Genomic DNA, 18,250 nt, shown 5'->3' on the forward strand with positions numbered 1-18,250 from the left:
CAATATACTAAACGATCGAATGCTAAGCTAACGGAATGGGTCAAGTCAATCACATCATTCTCTAATGATGTGATCCCGTTAATCAAATGACAACTCATGTCTATGGCTAGAAAACTTAACTTTTTTGATTCAACGAGCTAGTCAAGTAGAGGCATACTAGTGACACTTAATTTTTCTATATATTCACACATGTACTAAGTTTACGGTTAATACAATTCTAGCATGAATAATAAACATTTATCATGATATAAGGAAATATAAATAACAACTTTATTATTGCCTCTAGGGCATATTTGCTTCAAAGGCAACCTGTGGTGCACATCGAAAGTACTTATAATCCAAACTAGAACAAGTTTGGATTCGTAGTATACTTTTGACATGCACCACATGTTGCCTCCACTTGAACCTAATCCACATTCATTTCACCCACTGTTGTATATACTAACTAATAATGGTCATAAAATCATATGATGAAAGTACTGTATATAAAACCTATACAAATACAACGACAATAAGCTGCATTTTCAAATATACAGGAAAATTTAGCAGTAGCGCTTTTCAAAAGCAACGCTACTGCTACTTACTATAATCAGTAGAGCTTTTCACAACCAAGCGCTACTGCTAACTAGGTATAGCAGTAGCACTGGAAAACCAACACTACTACTACCAGTTAGCTGTAACGCCTTACTAGTAGCACTTGTACAAGCGCTACTAGTAGCTATAAAACCAGCGCTACTATTAGGGTTTTCCTTAGTAGTGCTACATGACTAGAACTTGACAATTTAATCACCATGTTGCAATAGAATTCTATGTGTGGAATTAATTCGGGCTGCCCTCGAGAACTTTTGTTTTATATAAGTAGACACCCACAAGCTTGTCCTCCTACTGCATAAAGGATTGGGCTTTCTCTGAAAAGAACTATTATTCTTATAGAAATTTATTTCGTTTTTCATCACTATCTTGCAAACTACATACCAAAAATACAAAAACTATGTATTTTACCTTGTTATTTTCTATTGGTCTTGCTAACCAATTCATTCAGCTCCTCGTGGGTTCGACACTCATTACTTATCAATAGGTACTGTAATTGACCCCTTATAGTTGTAGGTTGTCAGGGTCTCACTAATGCTGAATGGAAACATGTCGAGGAAAGACTACAAAAGAGGCTAAGTAGCTGGAAAGGAAAACTACTATCTCTGAGTTCCAATCAATTCGGTACTCAGGAATTTGGTATTGTATATGATTTCCTTCTTCCAGTTGGACAAAGCAGTATTGCATAGATTGTATTATTTCCAATCACGTTTCTTTTGGCTAGAAGATAGTGAGAAAAACAAATGTCGATTGACTAAATGGAGTATAGTCTACCGACCCAAAGATCAATGAGGACTCGGTATTCAAGACCTTGTGATTAAAATTCAGCCCTTCTTGGTAAATATCTCTATGAGCTCTTTATGGAAGACGGGGGTATGGAAAAGACTCCTAAAAAGAAAATATATTGGCCCAAAAGCTTTGTCCCAGGTATACCGGAAACCTGGTGACTCTCTTTTTTGGGCTGGTCTAAGGGCGACGAAGAAACACTTCTTCCGATTGAAAGGTTTATGATTAAGGATGGATCCGAAATTAGATTCTAAGATAATAAATGGCTATGTAAAGGCACTCCCCGAGAACAATATCCGGCTCTATATAACATCGTCCATCACAAGAGCGATTCAGTCGCTACGGTTTTGGAAACATCTCCTCCAAGTGTGACGTTTATGAGGAATTTAATAGGCCAATGGCTTGCGTCATGGAATGAATTGCTACAATCTTTAGCAATGGTCCATCATTCCCAAGGGCCAGATGAATTTCGTTGGAACCTATATGAGAGTGGTAAAATCTCGTTAGACTCTAAGTATAGAGCTCTGGTCCAGCCTGAACTACCACTTGATAATAATAAAAAAAATATGAAGATGAAGATGCCGCTAAAAATAAAAAAATGCATGGTACCATCGAAGAGAACTAAACCTTACCAAAGACAAACTTGTAGAATGCAATTGGCATGGAAGTATAAAGTGTGTTTTTTTTGTTGCCATGATGAGACAATAAAACACTTATTCTTCCAATGCATATTCTCCCGTTCTATATGGTGAGTCATCCAAATAGCTTCTGACCTGTATCCACCACGTAGTGTCACTAGTGCAGAACCGGGCAATAGCACCGGTTCGTAAGGCCCTTTAGTGCCGGTTTAGTAACCGGCACTAAAGTGTGGGCACTAAAGGCCCCCCCTCTTTAGTACCGGTTCAGCACGAACCGGTGCTAAAGGGAAACCACGTGGCACGAGTTAGCTCCGGGGGCCGGGAGCCCTTTAGTACCGGTTGGTAACACCAACCGGTACTAAATGTTTGTGGGTTTTTGTTTTATTTTTTATTTTTCAATTAAATTTGTGTTATCAATTTAATTTAGGATTGTTTTACCTTATAATGAGTTGTAGTCATCATCATCATCGCATATTAATAAATAAATAAACTCTAGCTAGCTAAAAATCATCGTAGTCGTCTAATTACCACTATTTAATCATCATAGTCAGTACCGCTAGCTATCTAATCATCACCAACACTGGCTAGCTTAAAGAGGAAACATTCACTTTGTAACAGAAGCAAAGATATCATCGATTTCAACATAATCATCACCAACATCGAAGTTCAGGACACGGACATGAGACAAGTACTAATTAAGAGCATGAACTAGTAGCTACTCCTACTGCTCCCTCTCAGGTAGAATAGCATAGAACATGTATAGCTCTCCTGATTCATCATACTGGAGCATGCAGATGAATCTGTCTCCTAATCTTGGGTTGCGCTTCTCCTTGCTGCCCCCTAGTACTTCTCTGCGATCGTTAACAATTTTGCTCCAATCTTTCACTATTAAGCATTCTTCGCTTTCAGAAATCCTGAATGCACTCATTTGCAATGTAGGATATCTTGGCCGTAACCTAACTATTGACATGTCACCTTTAGTCTCGATCCACTGAGGCAGAACTATCATCGGAAGTCCCTGTTGAAGAACATCGTATAGTAATTAATATACTAAGCAATGAAAGTTTAGCTTCAAAAATAATGTATGCAAAAGATGCACTAATTAAGGACAAATAGTTAAAATCTTACCATCTTTCGATTATAGATGTGACCGTAGTTCAATACGATCACCATTGGTCGCACGTTTTGAGTACCACTAGTAGAAAAGGGGGCAACGGTCCAGGCCGGGTCAGCCCATTAGTCCCGGTTCAATCTAGAACCGGGACCAATGGGGACGAACCGGGACCAATGGGCCTGGCTCCTGGCCCACCACCATTGGTCCCGGTTCGTGGTATGAACCGGGACCAAAGGCTCCCCTTTAGTCCCGGTTCATGCCATGAACCGGGACTAAAGGGTCGGCCATCGCTGCACCCACAGTTTAGTCCCACCTTGCCAACCGAAGGGCGCCTACACCTGTTTATAAGCCCGTCCCTCTCTGCATTGTTGAGCTCCTCTCAAAATGAAAATAGATGCACCTATAGAGGAAAATTGGACCTCAATTCATAAATATAAATTGATTATGAATTTATGTTTAATTTTCTCTATAAGTGCATCTATGTTCACTAACAGAGAAGTTTTTATTTTTTGTGACCTAAAAGAAAAAAATCACTAAAAAAACTATAAGTATTTAGCTCTAAGTAGAAATGAAAAAATAAATAGCAAAAAAGAAAAGTTATTCATAAACTAGTGATTCACACAAATTTTAAAAAATTCAAATTTAAACTATTCAAATTTTAAAGCTAATGGCACTAACAAAAAGTTCATAATTTTTGTGACCTAAAAGAAAAAAGAAATCACTAAAAAACTATAAGTATTTAGTTCTAAGTACAAATGAAAAAATAAATAACAAAAAAGAAAAAAATGCCTATAATATTTGTAAAGTTATTCATAAACTAGTGATTCACACAAATTTAAAAAAATTCAAATTTAAATTATTCAAATTTTAAAGCTAATGGCACTAACAGAAAGTTTATAATTTTTGTGACCTAAAAGAAAAAAGAAATCACTAAAAAACTATAAGTATTTAGTTCTAAGTAGAAATGAAAAAATAAATAGCAAAAAAGAAAAAACAAATGCCTATAATATTTGTAAAGTTATTCATAAACATGAGATTCACACAAATTTTAAAAAATTCAAATTTACACTATTCAAATTTTAAAGCTAATGGCACTAACATAAAGTTTATAATTTTTGTGACCTAAAAGAAAAAAGAAATCACTAAAAAACTATAAGTATTTAGTTCTAAGTAGAAATGAAAAAATAAATAGCAAAAAAGAAAAAAATGCCTATATTATTTGTAAAGTTATTCATAAACTTAAGATTCACACAAATTTTAAAAAATTCAAATTTACACTATTCAAATTTTAAAGCTAATGGCACTAAGAGAACGTTTATAATTTTGTGACCTAAAAGAAAAAAGAAATCACTAAAAAACTATAAGTATTCAGTTCTAAGTAGAAATGAAAAAATAAATAGCAAAAAAGAAAAAAAATGCCACCTACTGGGCCACCATGGCCTGAATACGACTAGAAACCCAACTATGGGCCAGGATTCAGGCCCGCAGCAGGCCCAATAGGCCCACAGGCATTGTAGTAACAGATTAGGCCCGAAAGCCTGCAGTTGAGAGGAGCTCGAGAGGGTGGGCGCAGCAGCGCTTATAAACCACTCCCGAGCACTCTCAACTAGCGAGGTGGGACTAAACTTTTGGGCGTGGGGCAGCACAAGGCCATTGGTCCTGGTTGGTGGCACAAACCGGGACCAATGCCCCCCTTTAGTCCCGGTTGGTGCCACCAACCGGGACCAAAGGCCGCCGCTTCCCGCCCTTTGGGCTGCTGAAAAGAGGCCTTTGGTCCCGGTTGCTCGCACAAACCGGGACTAAAGGGGGGCATTGGTCCCGGTTTCTGCCACGAACCGGGACCAATGGCTTTGCTATATAAGCAAAGACTTAGGAATTTTTCACATTTCCCTCGCAGTTGCCCCCGACGACGCCGAGCACATCGACGCCGCCAGGCTGCCCCGACGCCGCCCGCCGCCCCCGCCTTCGCCGTCGCCCGCGCCCGTCGTCGCCATCGCCCGGGCCCTCGCCGGCCGTCGCCCGTGCCCTCGCCCGACGCCGTCACCCACGCCCTCGCCCGACACCGTCGCCGCCCCGTGCCCCCCCTGCCTCCTCGCCGCTGACGCCGTGCCCCCCTGCCTCCTCGCCACCGACGCCGTGCCCCTCACCGTCGCTCTCGCCGCCCCCTGCCTCCTCATCGCCCGTCGCCGCCCCATGCCCCCCTTCCTCCTCGCTGCCGACGCCGTGCCCCCTCACCATCGCCGTCTCCGCGCCCATCACCGTCGCCGTCGCCGCGCCCCTCACTGTCGTCGATCGCCGCCCCGGCCCGTTGCGTAATTTCCTAATTTAGGTGTGTAGTTAATTTAGATGCGTAATTTAGGATGTAGAGTTAATTGAGTTGTTGTAGTTAATTTAGATGCGTAGTTTAGATGTATAGTTAATTGAATTGTGGTAGATAATTTAGATGTATAGTTTAGATTCAAAATTTAGAATTTTTTACTGTTCATACATTTTTTTGGTGATATTATTGTTGCATATGCAAAAGTTTGTGTGTTCATATATATGCAAAGAATATGTCAATTCTTTCATAAAATTTTTATTTTGTTCATAGAATTTTTATGATTTTTTTTGTTCATAGAATTATCTTTGTCAATTTACGTATATGTTCATATTTAGAAGAAAAAGAAGGAGAGAAAAAAGGAGAAATAAATAAGAAGATGAAAAAGAAGAAAAAAAAAGAGAAGAAGAAGAAGTAATAGAGGAGAAGAAGAACAATTCTTCTTCTTCTCCTCTATTATTCCTTCTTCTTCTCCTCTTTTTTTCTTCTTCTTCCTCTTCTATTCCTTTCTTCTTCTCCTCTTTTTCTTCTTCTTCTTCCTCTTCTTATTTTTGTTATCGGGTATGTCATTGTCGATATACCCCCCTCCCCGATAACTTTTAGTAATTAGTACTACTTAGAAAGTGTTTAATGGAATTAGTTAGAACTAGGTAAACTTGTTTATTTTTAGTAAGTACTACATTATTCTATTTATAGTAAGTGCTTAGTAGTTGAACTAGTTTATTTTACTATAGAAGTAATTTATTTTTAGTAAGAAAATTAATAGAACTAGTTTATTTTTTTAGTTAAAGCAATTATTCCCGCATCGACGTGGATGATGCCTATCCCGCATCCTCGTCGTCGAGTCAGTGGAGGACGACACCTGCTTGACCAGATGGGCCATGTCCGGGACTGGGCTCCGCCGGGGTGGTACTGGGAGGCGCTACCTTCCGGGGGGCGTAGTTTGGTGAGGAGCCAGCCCGTCGTTGACCCGATCCTTATTTGGTGGCGGTCACGTGGGCCAGTGACGGTGCCGAGGCTTCCGGACACCGCGGAGGTGGTACGTCACCGTGTCAGCGAGGAGGACCAGCACGTCCGTCGCTACATGGTTGCGTTGGAGGGCAGGTTCGAGAATACCTAGCAGGTTCTTCAGGGATCTCACTGGAGCTATGATCCTATGATGGTTCCTTCCCTTTGGGTGTCCACCGCCCGCGCCGATACCCGTCGGGCGCTACGGTTCTAGCTGTACTCGCGATATGTATGATAGTATTTGACGTGTATTAGTGATAATATTCGATGTACGGACACATGGAGATGATGTAGTTTTTCTTATAATTGAATGCATCCTAATTTGAATACTACTTTATTTTGCGATTTGATTTTTCTTATTGAATGCTCATATTGGAGAGCACTATGCAAGGCATATGCATATGATTAGTTAAATAATAATGATCTAATTTAGTCTTTGAATTATGAACGTATAGGAAATGTCATTATCGGACGACGGAAGTCTCCCAGGGGAGTGCGACTGGTGCCACGACGATCGAGGTCAGTGCGACAGGCCTCACCTGGACGATGGTCGGCGCTTCAGCATTAAGCTCGAGGAGACCTTCGAAGTTGAAACGGTACGCAACGACGACAAGTGTTTTTTTTCGTAATTAAGCATGACTTCAACTATTTCAACGTGTAATTTTCATCTTTTACAATTCGAGTATAGTTTATCCCATGCCATGCAAGACGCTATGTCTTGGAGAGGATGGATTTTGAAGACCATGAAAATTTTGAAACGAAGAAAATTCACCTAAGGACCCTTCATGATGTGGATTTTAAAGTAAAGTTGTATAATGCTGAGAGCGTAACCCGTTTTGGTTGCAAAAATTGGGAAGCATTTTGCAAATTGTATGGTTTTGATGAGGGTATGCTTGTCACCATGGATCTTGGTGATCCTGAAATCGAGCAAGACAATATGGACATTTGGGTCCTTGTTGATACGCCTCCAGTTCTACCGCTATGTGAGTTTCTCAAACATAGTTAATTATTAACTAATTTATTTGTTCATTTCAAAATAGTTGACAGCTTATTTCCATTGACAGCTTATTTTGAAGTATCAAAGAATGTGCAGAAGATGGTAGATAGAACTTACTACACCGATGGCTCTTAGTTAACTTACAAGGAGAAAACTCATCTGGTTGGATTTTGTAATTATCATGAGAATTACAATATCTACAATCGAACTCCTCAACATTATGGTCAATACGTGCCACTGGTGCACGTGTTGAACTACGGTAACTACCATGGAGATACCCTGGTAAGGGTTTTTACTATTACGACATCCGTGCATCTTTATGCATACTTCTAAAACTAGTACATCATTGCTAACTACAAAGTTATTACTATGTTTTTCAACAGAGAATCCCAGAGGATTGTGTGCCTCCTTTGATGTATCAGAATGGCGGCAGCCTTCGTGTTTTGAACATATATCCAGGTCATCCTACGAATCGCAACTGTCCATACCAGATTTCTAAAAGAAGTGGAGACATGCCAATCAAAGAATGGAAAAAATGTATGGACAGTCGTAATGAGCTTCTTGGAAGCAAAAGGAAGCGAGGCGCAAGAATTGGAGACAGGATGATCTCCATTCTTCATAATGGAGAGTCAGGGTCTATATTGTTTTATGCTATTTTACCTTAAGTGTGTTTAGGTCGTACCTGATACAGATGATCATGTGCTAAGAACAATTATGTAGGGTTGGGTTCGATGACTATGAGGATGTTGATCGTATGACTTATTATTAATAACGAGTAGAAGTTGTATGATGATGCTTGATTAATTAGTAGGACTTGTTATTATATATGATGATGTATGATGCGAGCATGCATGAGTTATTATATATATATCTGCGGGTGAATTGAACATAGCAGTAGCGTTGGTAAACCAAGGATGAAGATATAAGAGAGGACACTTCTCTCTATTAGCTAGCTAATAACAACCTAAAAATAACCCCCTAAACCCCCTAAAACAGCCACTTTTTTTTTAAAAAAAAGAAAAACCTCAGCTCTAGCCAGCTGCTGACGCGTGGAAGCCTTTTGGTCCCGGTTTATGTCACAAACCGGGACCAAAGGCCCCCCTGCCTGGGCTGCCGGCAGCGGCCACGTGGAGGCCCATCTGTCCCAGTTCTGGTTTGAACCGGGACTAAAGGGGGGACGTATTAGTAACGACCCTTTAGTCCCGGTTCATGAACTGGGACTAAAGGCCCTTATGAACCGGGACAAAAGGCCGGTTTTCTACTAGTGTACTAACATTTCTAAGTTCAGGAAAAAAATTCGTCTTGACAGTATTATGATCCTCAAGCCATGAAACATAATGACTTATCTCCTCGCAGTTTAGTTGAGCCCCAGGGCAGTAGTAGGTCCTGTCTACCAAGCGCCGGACATGTTTGCTTAAACCGAAATAAGCTGACAATACAAATTAGTTGTCAACTATTTTTGAATAAACTGTATCAAAGACATAAACATATGCATGCATGGTTGAGAAAAACTCACATAATGGTAGAACTGGAGGCATTTGCACATCGACCCAGATGTCTATATTACCTTCAATATCATCTTCCGGACGAATATCAAAGGTGATAACCATATCAGGCTCAAATGCATAAGCCTTGCATAGTGCTTGCCAAGTTTTGCATATAAAATGGGTGTATGTGTCTCCATTACATAATTTGACGTTGAAAGTATACCCATGCTCCGTCTTCAAGTAAACTCTCTTTACCTCCATATCATTTATAGCACTAAAACCTATCTTATCCAAGACAAAAATTCTTGCATGGCAGGGGATGCGCTAGTAGAATAGTGAAAATTTAAAATTATAAGTTGAAGCAAATGAAGCATAAGTTTTGCATTCAAATAATAATTGCCAAAGTGACTTACTGTATCAACTTCGAATGTCTCATCCAGCTTGATGCTAAAGCGCCTACCATCAACAAGGAAATTTCTGTCGCACAGGCTGCGCTGGTCTTCACAGTGTTCGCACATAATGAAATCTTTTTCGTCGTCAGATGACATTTCCTATGTTCATATAGGTGAAACATTAAACACCTATTACTATCTAACATTAATTAATATCCAGCCAAATATATATTCATCTAACATTTGACATTAATATATCAAACTATATTCATCTCTAACAATTGACATTACTATATATTTAACTTTTCTATCTAATTTATCTAACATTCGACATTAATCTAACATTTATATAAACTCAAAATATATAAAAAATTAAATAAATAGAAAAACTCATTAACAAATAATATTTTAATTAGATCATCAAATCTCAGATACCTAAATTTTCTTACTAAAAATAAACTAGTTATATTCATTATTGAACTAGTTCAAATCTCATATACCTAAATAAACTAGTTCGACAATTTTCTTACTAAAAATAAACTAGTTATATTAATTATTCAACTAGTTCAAATCTCTAGTTCCACAATTTTCTATCTAGCTAATTCATTTAACATTCGACATTAATCTAACATTCGATCATCTAATTAACTTTTCTGAAAAACAGAAAATAAGTAAAAAAAAATGTGTGTGTGTGTGTATGTGTGTGTGTGTGCGGCCCCGTACGCCGTGCCGCTGCCTAGTACGTACGAGCGGGGGCGTCGGCGTACGGGGCGGGGGCGGCGGCGTACGGGCCGGGTGCGACGACGACGGACGGCGGCGCGGCGGGTACGCGGGAGCGAGAGACGTACGGGACCGCGGCGGGATGACGGACGGCGGCGCGCGGCGTTCGGGGCGGTGGCGCGAGATGGCGACGACGACGGGCGGCGGCGGGGACAGCGACGACGACGACGGACGACGGGCGACGGGCGGCGACGACGGGTTCGAGCGGCGCGCGAGAGGTTGGAGACGAAAGAAGTGGGGAGATCTAAGTGTATTTTCGTAAGTGTTGTATATATAAGAGAGGCCTTTAGTACCGGTTGGAGCCACCAACCGGTACTAAAGGCCAGCAGGCCTTTAATTCCGGTTGGTGGCTCCAACCGGTACTAAAGGGTGGTCTTTAGTACCGGTTGGAGCCACCAACCGGTACTAAAGGCCTCGCGCTGCCACCCCAAAGTTTAGTCCCACCTCGCCGGGGGAATGGCAGCCGCACTGGTTTATAAACCCAGCCGCGGCTACCTCTTCGAACTCCTCTATATAGCAGGCTTGTGGGCCTAAATTCTGCGCGCTGCCCTGTGAGTCTGCTGGGCCTTTAAGGCCTGTAATTGCACGCCCCTGGCCTAGCAGGCCCACAGGGCAGCGCCCCAATTTTTTTTATAGTTTTTTTCTTTTCTGCTTTATTTTCTTCTATTTATTTCTGCGTAGTTTTTTGTATAGTTTTTTCTTTTCTGTTATATTTATTTTCTTCTATTTATTTGTGAGTAGTTTTTCATCTAGTTTGCCAAAATTCAACATTTTCAAAGTTCATTTTGTAGTGATTTATTTCTGAGTAGTTTTTTCTTTTCTGCTATATTTATTTTGTTCTATTTATTTCTGAGTAGTTTTTTTATATATTTTTTTCTTTTTAGCTATAGTTTTTTTTCCTTTCTGCTATTTTTTCTTTTCTGCTATTTTTTCTTTTCTGCAAAACTTGATGGTCAAAGTCTGGAGTTATAACCAAAGTTAAAAAAAAATGCCGACGTGCAATTAGTTTTTCATAACAGAAGAAGTCCGGAGTTGTAATAAGTTATTAAAAATAAAAAAGAGGTGCAATGCTCGTTAATTTGCTTCAAGCCTTTCGGAATAGTGTAAACTGCACTGCGCATAGCTCCGTGCAGTCTACCATATTCCTGAAGGCTTGAAGCTAAGCAACGTGAGCATTGAGCCTCTTGTTCATCGTCTCTGCACTCAGGGCTTATAAACCGCTCCTAGTCCCTCTCTCTTCACGAGGTGGGACTAAAAAACAGCTTACTAAGAAACTGTAGTACTGGTTCATCCATGAACCGGTACTAAAGGTGCTCGTGGGGCCCCTGCCTTACCTGACACAACCTCATTAGTACCAGTTCGTGGCATGAACCGGTGCTAAAGGTTCGCCACGAACCTGTACTAAAGAGCTCCTCCCGCCTAGCAGTTGGAACCGGTACTAAAGAGCTCCTCCCGCCTAGCAGTTGGAACCGGTACTTAAGAGCTCCTCCCGCCTAGCAGTTGAATGGTGCATACTGAATGCACAAAAAGTTTGGAGTTGTAATAAGTTTAAAAAAATGGAATGCCTTTGTAACAGATGAGTTTAATTTCGTCATAAATCCGAATACTTCGAAAGAGATTGTCCAGTTTGTAAATGAAGTGCATCCAGTTTTTGCCGTAACCCTCTCTACTTTTTTGAACATGATATGTGGTTTATTTTTTCTTCTATTTATTTCTGAGTAGTTTTTTCTTTTCTGCTATATTTATTTTCTTCTATTTATTTCTGAGTAGTTTTTTTCTTTTCAGCTATAGTTTTTTTCAATTCTGCTATTTTTTTATTGAATGGTGCATACTGAACGCAAAAAATATAAGAGTATTTAGATCATGATCTTATATTTCTTTACAGTCTAATTCTCAATATGATCTTATAACATCAAAAATACTTTGATCATCAATGATCTTTGTGTGTACAATCTGAATTGTCAATATGAGTCATCAACGATTTATAAACCGATGAAGACTCATATTGCGGCCACAAATTCTACACATAGAGTTCAATGAAGACCAAGTGCTTGTGATAGTTTGAGAAATAATATATTTAAGGTGGTAAAAGGCTTGTTAGGGGAGCGAGGTGGGACTAAAAACAGCTTGCCATAACCTCATTAGTATCGGTTCGTGGTACGAACCGGCACTAAATGGTGATGGTGGGGCCATAGCCTGACCGTAGGCTGACACAGCCTCTTTAGTACCGGTTCGTGGCATGAACCGGTACTAAAGGTTCGCCACGTACCGGTGCTATTGATCGCCGCCACGAACCGGTGCTATTGTACACATTAGTGCCGGCTGAAATTCAAACCTGCACTATTGTGCTTCACATTTGACCCTTTTTCTAGTAATGTGTCGCCAATATTTTTGGCAACTGGTTACACAGTATCAATAATAGGTTTACAATTCTTATTAGGGTGAGAGCGCTTGCCGTTATTTGATCGTTTTGGCTATGTAGAAATGATAAGATTTTTAATGATAATCTTTTTATGCAGGTTATCTACCTGTTCACCAATATACTCCGTTCATGGTCGTCTCTACAGCGGGTGAAGAATCGAGACCTGTTTACGGGGGTATCTTCATGGTTGTAAGACATGGCGAGGGATATTTTTATCCAACATGGATGGCCGCGTGATCTACGAATTGGTCCTCCACCTTCATAGGCGTTTGTCAGGCTTCTCTTTTTGTTTCGCCTCTTGTCGTTTTATTTTCTGAGACTTGGTTGCGGCTGTATGCATCTTTGCTATGTAGAGACCGGGTGTAATGCTTAATATTGTTTAAGCAATAAAGCGCCCTTTATAAAAAAAATCGGTTGGTGGCCAGCAATTAAATGGACTAAAATTAATCAAAGTTGATAACAGGGTGGAATTTAAAATTTGTTTCAACCAAATACAGATACAAGGATGCGTCGGATTCGAAATTACTCCATGGAGTGTATTGCCAAATTTTAACTAGGGCCTCTTGAAACCAGGTACAGTATATAGCTAGGTGGTGGTAACTAGTACTCCAGTATTTAGTCATTATTCTCGAACGCGGCCGCGTATTTGGGTTCGCTTCCCATGCATGCATGACTTGTTGGTGTGTCCATGTCCATGTCCATGTCCATCAGAGCACGCAGTTGCCGTACTCTGCCAACAGTTGAATAAGCAAAGCAGCATTAATTAAGCAGTCAAGTCAAAGAAAAAAGATTTATCGAAGAATTGGGTGGATAGAGCGGAGCTCACTTGGTTGCTGGTGGACAACGGAGCCGCAGCCGTCGAAGTTACACGACTCTTCGGTACGGCCGTTGCGCTTGTAGTAGTCGTTGAATGCGTAGGACGCGTGCGCCTCCTTGGTGTCGGGATCGAAGCAGCGCCCGCCCCTCTGTATGGCGCTGCAGTCCGCGCCGTTGCTGCACGCGTAGTCCAGCGCCGCCTGCAGGCGCGTGTCCCCGACCGCCGTGTTCGCCACGCACCAGCTCGCCGCCGCCGGAGCGCTCGCGTCGCAGGTGCCTGTTGGTTTCTGGTACACAATCGAAGCCGCGCCATTGAAGTCGCAGGTGCCGCTCTTCCTTTGGTAGAAGTCGTTGAACGCGTAGGACGCGTGCGCGACCACGGTGTTGGGCTGGTAGCACGTCTTGCCGGGCTGGATGGCGCTGCAGTCCGCCCCGTTGGCGCACGCGTAGTCCAGCGCATCCTGGAGCTGCTTGTCGCCGACGGCCGCGTTCGCGGTGCACCAGCTAGGCCCCGCGGGGGTAGGTGTAGGGGTGGCAGGGGCAGGGCCAGGGTGGACGAAATCGACCTTGTACACCGGCGTACCGTTCGGGTAGAAGAGGCCGAAGCTGCGCTCGTCGTCGTCGCCGGGCTTGAGGTTCTCGTTGAAGAGGGAGAAGATGTAGCCGGAGATGACGGCGTTGGGCTTGTATGGCGTGCCGGTGCCTCTGAGGATCTTTCTGATGAGGTTAGAGTTGTAGGTCTGGGCGTTCGCCGGGGTGGCCGCCGCCGACACGCTCTTTTGCTCACCTAAACTGTCCGCCGCCGCTGGGCCAGTGGTACCTTCTCCGTTCGCAGACCCCGACTCTATAAAAGACGCCGACGAGTCACTACCGCTAAGGATCCTACCTCGACCGTGCTCGCTGGAGCTGCTCAGCTTCTCCACCGCATGGAAAACGGCGTCGACCATTGCATCAAACATGTTGTAGTACATGAGGCCGGTGCCCCTATCTAGCTGCCCCTTGTTGGGGCGGAACAAAACGTAGTCGAGGTTGATCTGGTCTGGATGGTCCCTGTAGGCCAAGTAGGGGTAGTAGTTGAAGGTGAGGTGCGAGCCGGTCCGGTCCAGGAAATCGATCAGCGGGCGCATCACCAATTGCGCGATGTCGTCCCGGAACTGGCCCTCGGACGGCGGGAACGATTTCGACAGCGCGTCCAGCGCGATCGGCGTGACCACCTTGACGGCGTCGGCCAGGCCCACGCTGACCAGCGCCGCTTGGATGTTCTTCATGGCCGGGAGGAGCTGACGGGTCAGCTCGGGCTGCTGGTGGAACACCTCGTTCCCGACCGCCACGTGGTTGATCTTCGTGCCCGGGTACGCCTTCACGTTGCTTTGCACCCACTGGAGCGCGTACAACGTACTGCCAGCCGCAAGCGTTAGGTACTGGTTTGGTAGCGACACCCCAACCTTGATGTTGGTGTTGGCCAGCGCAGTGAGGGCTTCGGGGTTGGCGTCGTACAAATGCACCATTGTGATGCCATTTTTCTTAAGCAGCTGCACCACAGCCGGCGGCTTTATCAGGTTACTAGCCATCATCCCGTAGCACACCCCCACCGTTCCAGCCTCTGCAGTCAGAAACAAAGATTTGTGATCAGCCAGCTACCGAAATTATAACAGCTTGTTCAGTTTGTTCGGGAATGGTTACCTGAGCCGGAGAAGAAGCAGGCAAGTGACAGCAGCGCGGCGCCGACGAGGAGGAGGTGAGTGAGTGCCATGCTCTTGTACGTTTGAGCATGCATGCAACACGAGTACCTTAACTTCTCCTTTTGGGGAATTAGTCGCCGAATTTATAGCCGGCCGGGACATGCTTCGTGGGACTGAGCTCCGGTGCCTTAACTACACCTGCCTTTCAGTGCATGACAGGCAAGCCAGCCACTTGTTGGGCCCTCCAATCATGCACCCAAAAGGCAGGTACAATAAGTCACTGAAACTGTGTCCGCATTCAGGTAGTACTACTTTTGGAGCTATCCACGCAGTTTCCCCCGGCGCCTACACTATGTACGTTTTGCTCAGTCGGCGCCGGAGCATGCAGCAAGGTATTTAGCCTGCCTACGGTATGGCTTCATAATTAACTAATAAAGACGGAAAAGAAAGGTTTTACTTTTGCAGCTAATTAAGCAATACCGAAAACTTTTTTTTTGAAAAGACTTCCAATCTATTCACTCTCAATCATGGCAATACAAATAACAAAAGAGGTAACAAAAATTACAACCAGGTTAGTGGACCACATAGCAACGACGACTATAAGCACTGGAACGAGCCGAAGATGCGCCGCCGTCATTGCCCCTCCCTCGCCAAAGCCAGGCAAACCTTGTTGTAGTAGACAGTCGGGAAGTCGTCGTGGTAATAAGGCCCCGTAGGACCAGCGCAACAGAGCAGCAACCATCACCGAGGAAGAAAATCGTAGATTGGAAGGATCAAACCTATAAACATTCAAATGAAAGCAAACGAAGACAGGATCCAAATAGATCCACTGAAGACCAGCACCGAGCCAATCCCGCGAGATCCAACAGAGACACACCTCTACACGCTCTCCAATGAATCTAGAGGCACCATCGGGACGGGGATAGAACATGGGAGACATCATTCCTACTAAGGGAGAGTGCCGCCGCCACACAGCCCCAACCAAGACGCTGAAACTAACGAGAACGAGAACGGGGTCCTTCCTGCCGACGCGGGAGGTGGGGGAGGGAGGTCCTCTACGCCTCCATGGCCCAAAGGTCAACAGGGATGAGATGGACCGGCAGCAGTGTCAAGGCAACAAATCTGACAATGAGTACTAATGTAACGAACAAGGGTCGGAGCCTAGCTACATCGCAATTGCAAGGGGAGGTGAGTCGTCAGGGCGAGGCAGCGGTGAGAGTTCCTGTGCCGCTGTCTGGCGGGCCCCGCTCATCAGATCCAACATGGCATCGATTGCGGGCGCTCCTAGGCCGGCCCTGTGGGGAGGGGCCGACGCGGGGGTGTCGGACTATGTTTTGGTCCTCACTCGACGCTGACACCTTTTGGGGCTGGCGATGCGGGCCTTTTCTTAGCCGGCAACCCAAGAATCCTTTAGGGAGCAGTTTCGGGGGCACCGGTCGAAATGCCCTTAGTATGCTCTTTTCTATTTCCAAAATTCAAAAACTAATGGGATGCGTGGGGCAAAATTCACCATGGACTTACAAAATAGAGCGTGTACTACAAGGTGTGATCTTGTGTACCTCAAAAAACAATGGTACTTGGCTTGTCTACCTTTCCCTGCCACCCGCCAAATTTCAAATTTTGGCAGCTCGTGTGGAAAAAACGAAGACGTGGACATGACAAGTAGGGAGCAATGCCAAAGAACCAGACAAAATGATGTGCCTATGCGAGTAGTACATGCCAAACACCAGCAAAGTGACTTGTCTTGGAATCGTTCACTCAGCCAGTCGACCGTTTGTCTGTCTGCCCTAGACAATAAATGTCCACTTGTATGTCACTTCGACTAGGTGAGAATCAGGTCCAGATTTTGTCAGCTCATGTGGAAAAAATCTACACAAATTGATGTACTACGTGTCTTCTTCCCCCCACTAATTAAGCCCCAGATATCTTAATACTATATCATGGGAGATGGACCATGTATTAGGTGGTGCTTGGTTCTCTAGTCCTAGGACTTTTTCTAGTCCCTAGGACTTTTTGAAAAAGACTCTCAAGGATGTGCACTTTTAGCAAAAAGTTCCAAAAAAGTCCCACCCTGTTTGGTTTGCTAGGGACTTTTTCTAGTCCCAACACAAAAAAGTCTATGGAACCGAACACCCCCTTAATGAAGTAGCACATCTTTATATCTTACTACTATACATGCCGATACAAGGTTGGCTATAGATGACATGACAATATCATATAGCCATCAGCTGACTATACTATTAACCATGCTCTAAATGATTTGCTACTTTGTGTCATGCATGACAATAAATGAAATCCTCTATGGTACCAAGTTTTGATACTATGCATTACGGATGTTGTATCATACACTAGTATCATACGCATGATACTAGTACTCCCTCCATCTAGGTGCATAAGTCATCTTATATTGTGCACCGCAGCGAAGACGGAGGTGAAAACGAGATAAATTAATTTTTATTTGCTACTACCTCCTTCCTTGTTTACTGGGCTCCATTGTATTTTGTGCCAAATTTTGACCATAAATTGAACTAACGAAATGTGCGTGCATGTCACAAAAAGTTATATCAACGAAAACTATGTTCAAATACAAATCCAACGATGTAACTTTTGTTGACATGCATTAACATTTTATTAGGTAAATCTTTGATTAAAATTTGACACAAACTACAAACAGGACCTATAAATCAGGACGGAGGTAGTAATTAATAGCATTGCATGCAATGAACTAATCACTGCATGTCGTGTTTGGTAGTCTCGAGTCATTGAAAGCATGCACACCCCACATCTCTTATTGATTGATATGTAAAAAAACAAGAAACAAGGTGGGAGCTAATGCATCGTGCCTAAGTGCTTTGTAATTATTTGGTTTTCGTAAGGTGACTTATACACCTAGACGAAGGAAGTAAATGATACTCCTCACTACAAACAGTCGTACCAGTCAACCCACTCAACCTTCAATGCTACACAAATTGATGCTCTTAGTGTGCTCCTTCCCATTTTGAAAATTCCACCATGTACTACAAAAAAAAGTGTGTACTACAAGGTGTGGTCTTCTGTACCCAAAAATCAAAGGTACTTCGCTTGTCTACCGTTCCCCGCCACCCGCCAAATTTCAGATTTTGTCAGCTCGTGTGGAAAAAAGAAGACCTGGACAGGACAAGTAGCTAGTAATGCCACGGAGCTAGACAAAGTGATGTGATACGAGTGGTACATCCAAACA

The 18,250-nt window shown here is 43.2% G+C and overlaps 1 protein-coding gene across 1 annotated transcript; it reads right to left on the minus strand.

Annotated features, from left to right (window-relative positions):
• Positions 1 to 12,989: 12,989 nt before the first annotated feature.
• Positions 12,990 to 15,190, minus strand: LOC125525019 (glucan endo-1,3-beta-glucosidase). Its single transcript, XM_048690047.2, has 3 exons — positions 15,032 to 15,190; positions 13,359 to 14,951; positions 12,990 to 13,262 (listed from the first exon to the last, which is right to left on the minus strand). Exons 1-3 carry the CDS (start codon positions 15,123 to 15,125, stop codon positions 13,240 to 13,242), a joined length of 1,710 nt encoding a protein of 569 aa, XP_048546004.1. The 5' UTR covers positions 15,126 to 15,190; the 3' UTR covers positions 12,990 to 13,239.
• Between the last annotated feature and the right edge of the window lie 3,060 nt (positions 15,191 to 18,250).

Source organism: Triticum urartu, chromosome 7A (genome assembly GCF_056163025.1).
Source record: "Triticum urartu cultivar PI428250 chromosome 7A, HENAU_Tu73, whole genome shotgun sequence".
Lineage (NCBI taxonomy): Eukaryota > Viridiplantae > Streptophyta > Magnoliopsida > Poales > Poaceae > Triticum > Triticum urartu.

Coding starts and splice junctions, on each gene's coding strand:
- LOC125525019 (XM_048690047.2), bottom strand. CDS start 15,125: ATGCATGCTCAAACGTACAAGAGCATGGCACTCACTCACCTCCTCCTC. Junction 14,952..15,031: donor CTGCTTCTTCTCCGGCTCAG/GTAACCATTCCC, acceptor TTCTGACTGCAG/AGGCTGGAACGGTGGGGGTG. Junction 13,263..13,358: donor CGTTGTCCACCAGCAACCAA/GTGAGCTCCGCT, acceptor AACTGTTGGCAG/AGTACGGCAACTGCGTGCTC.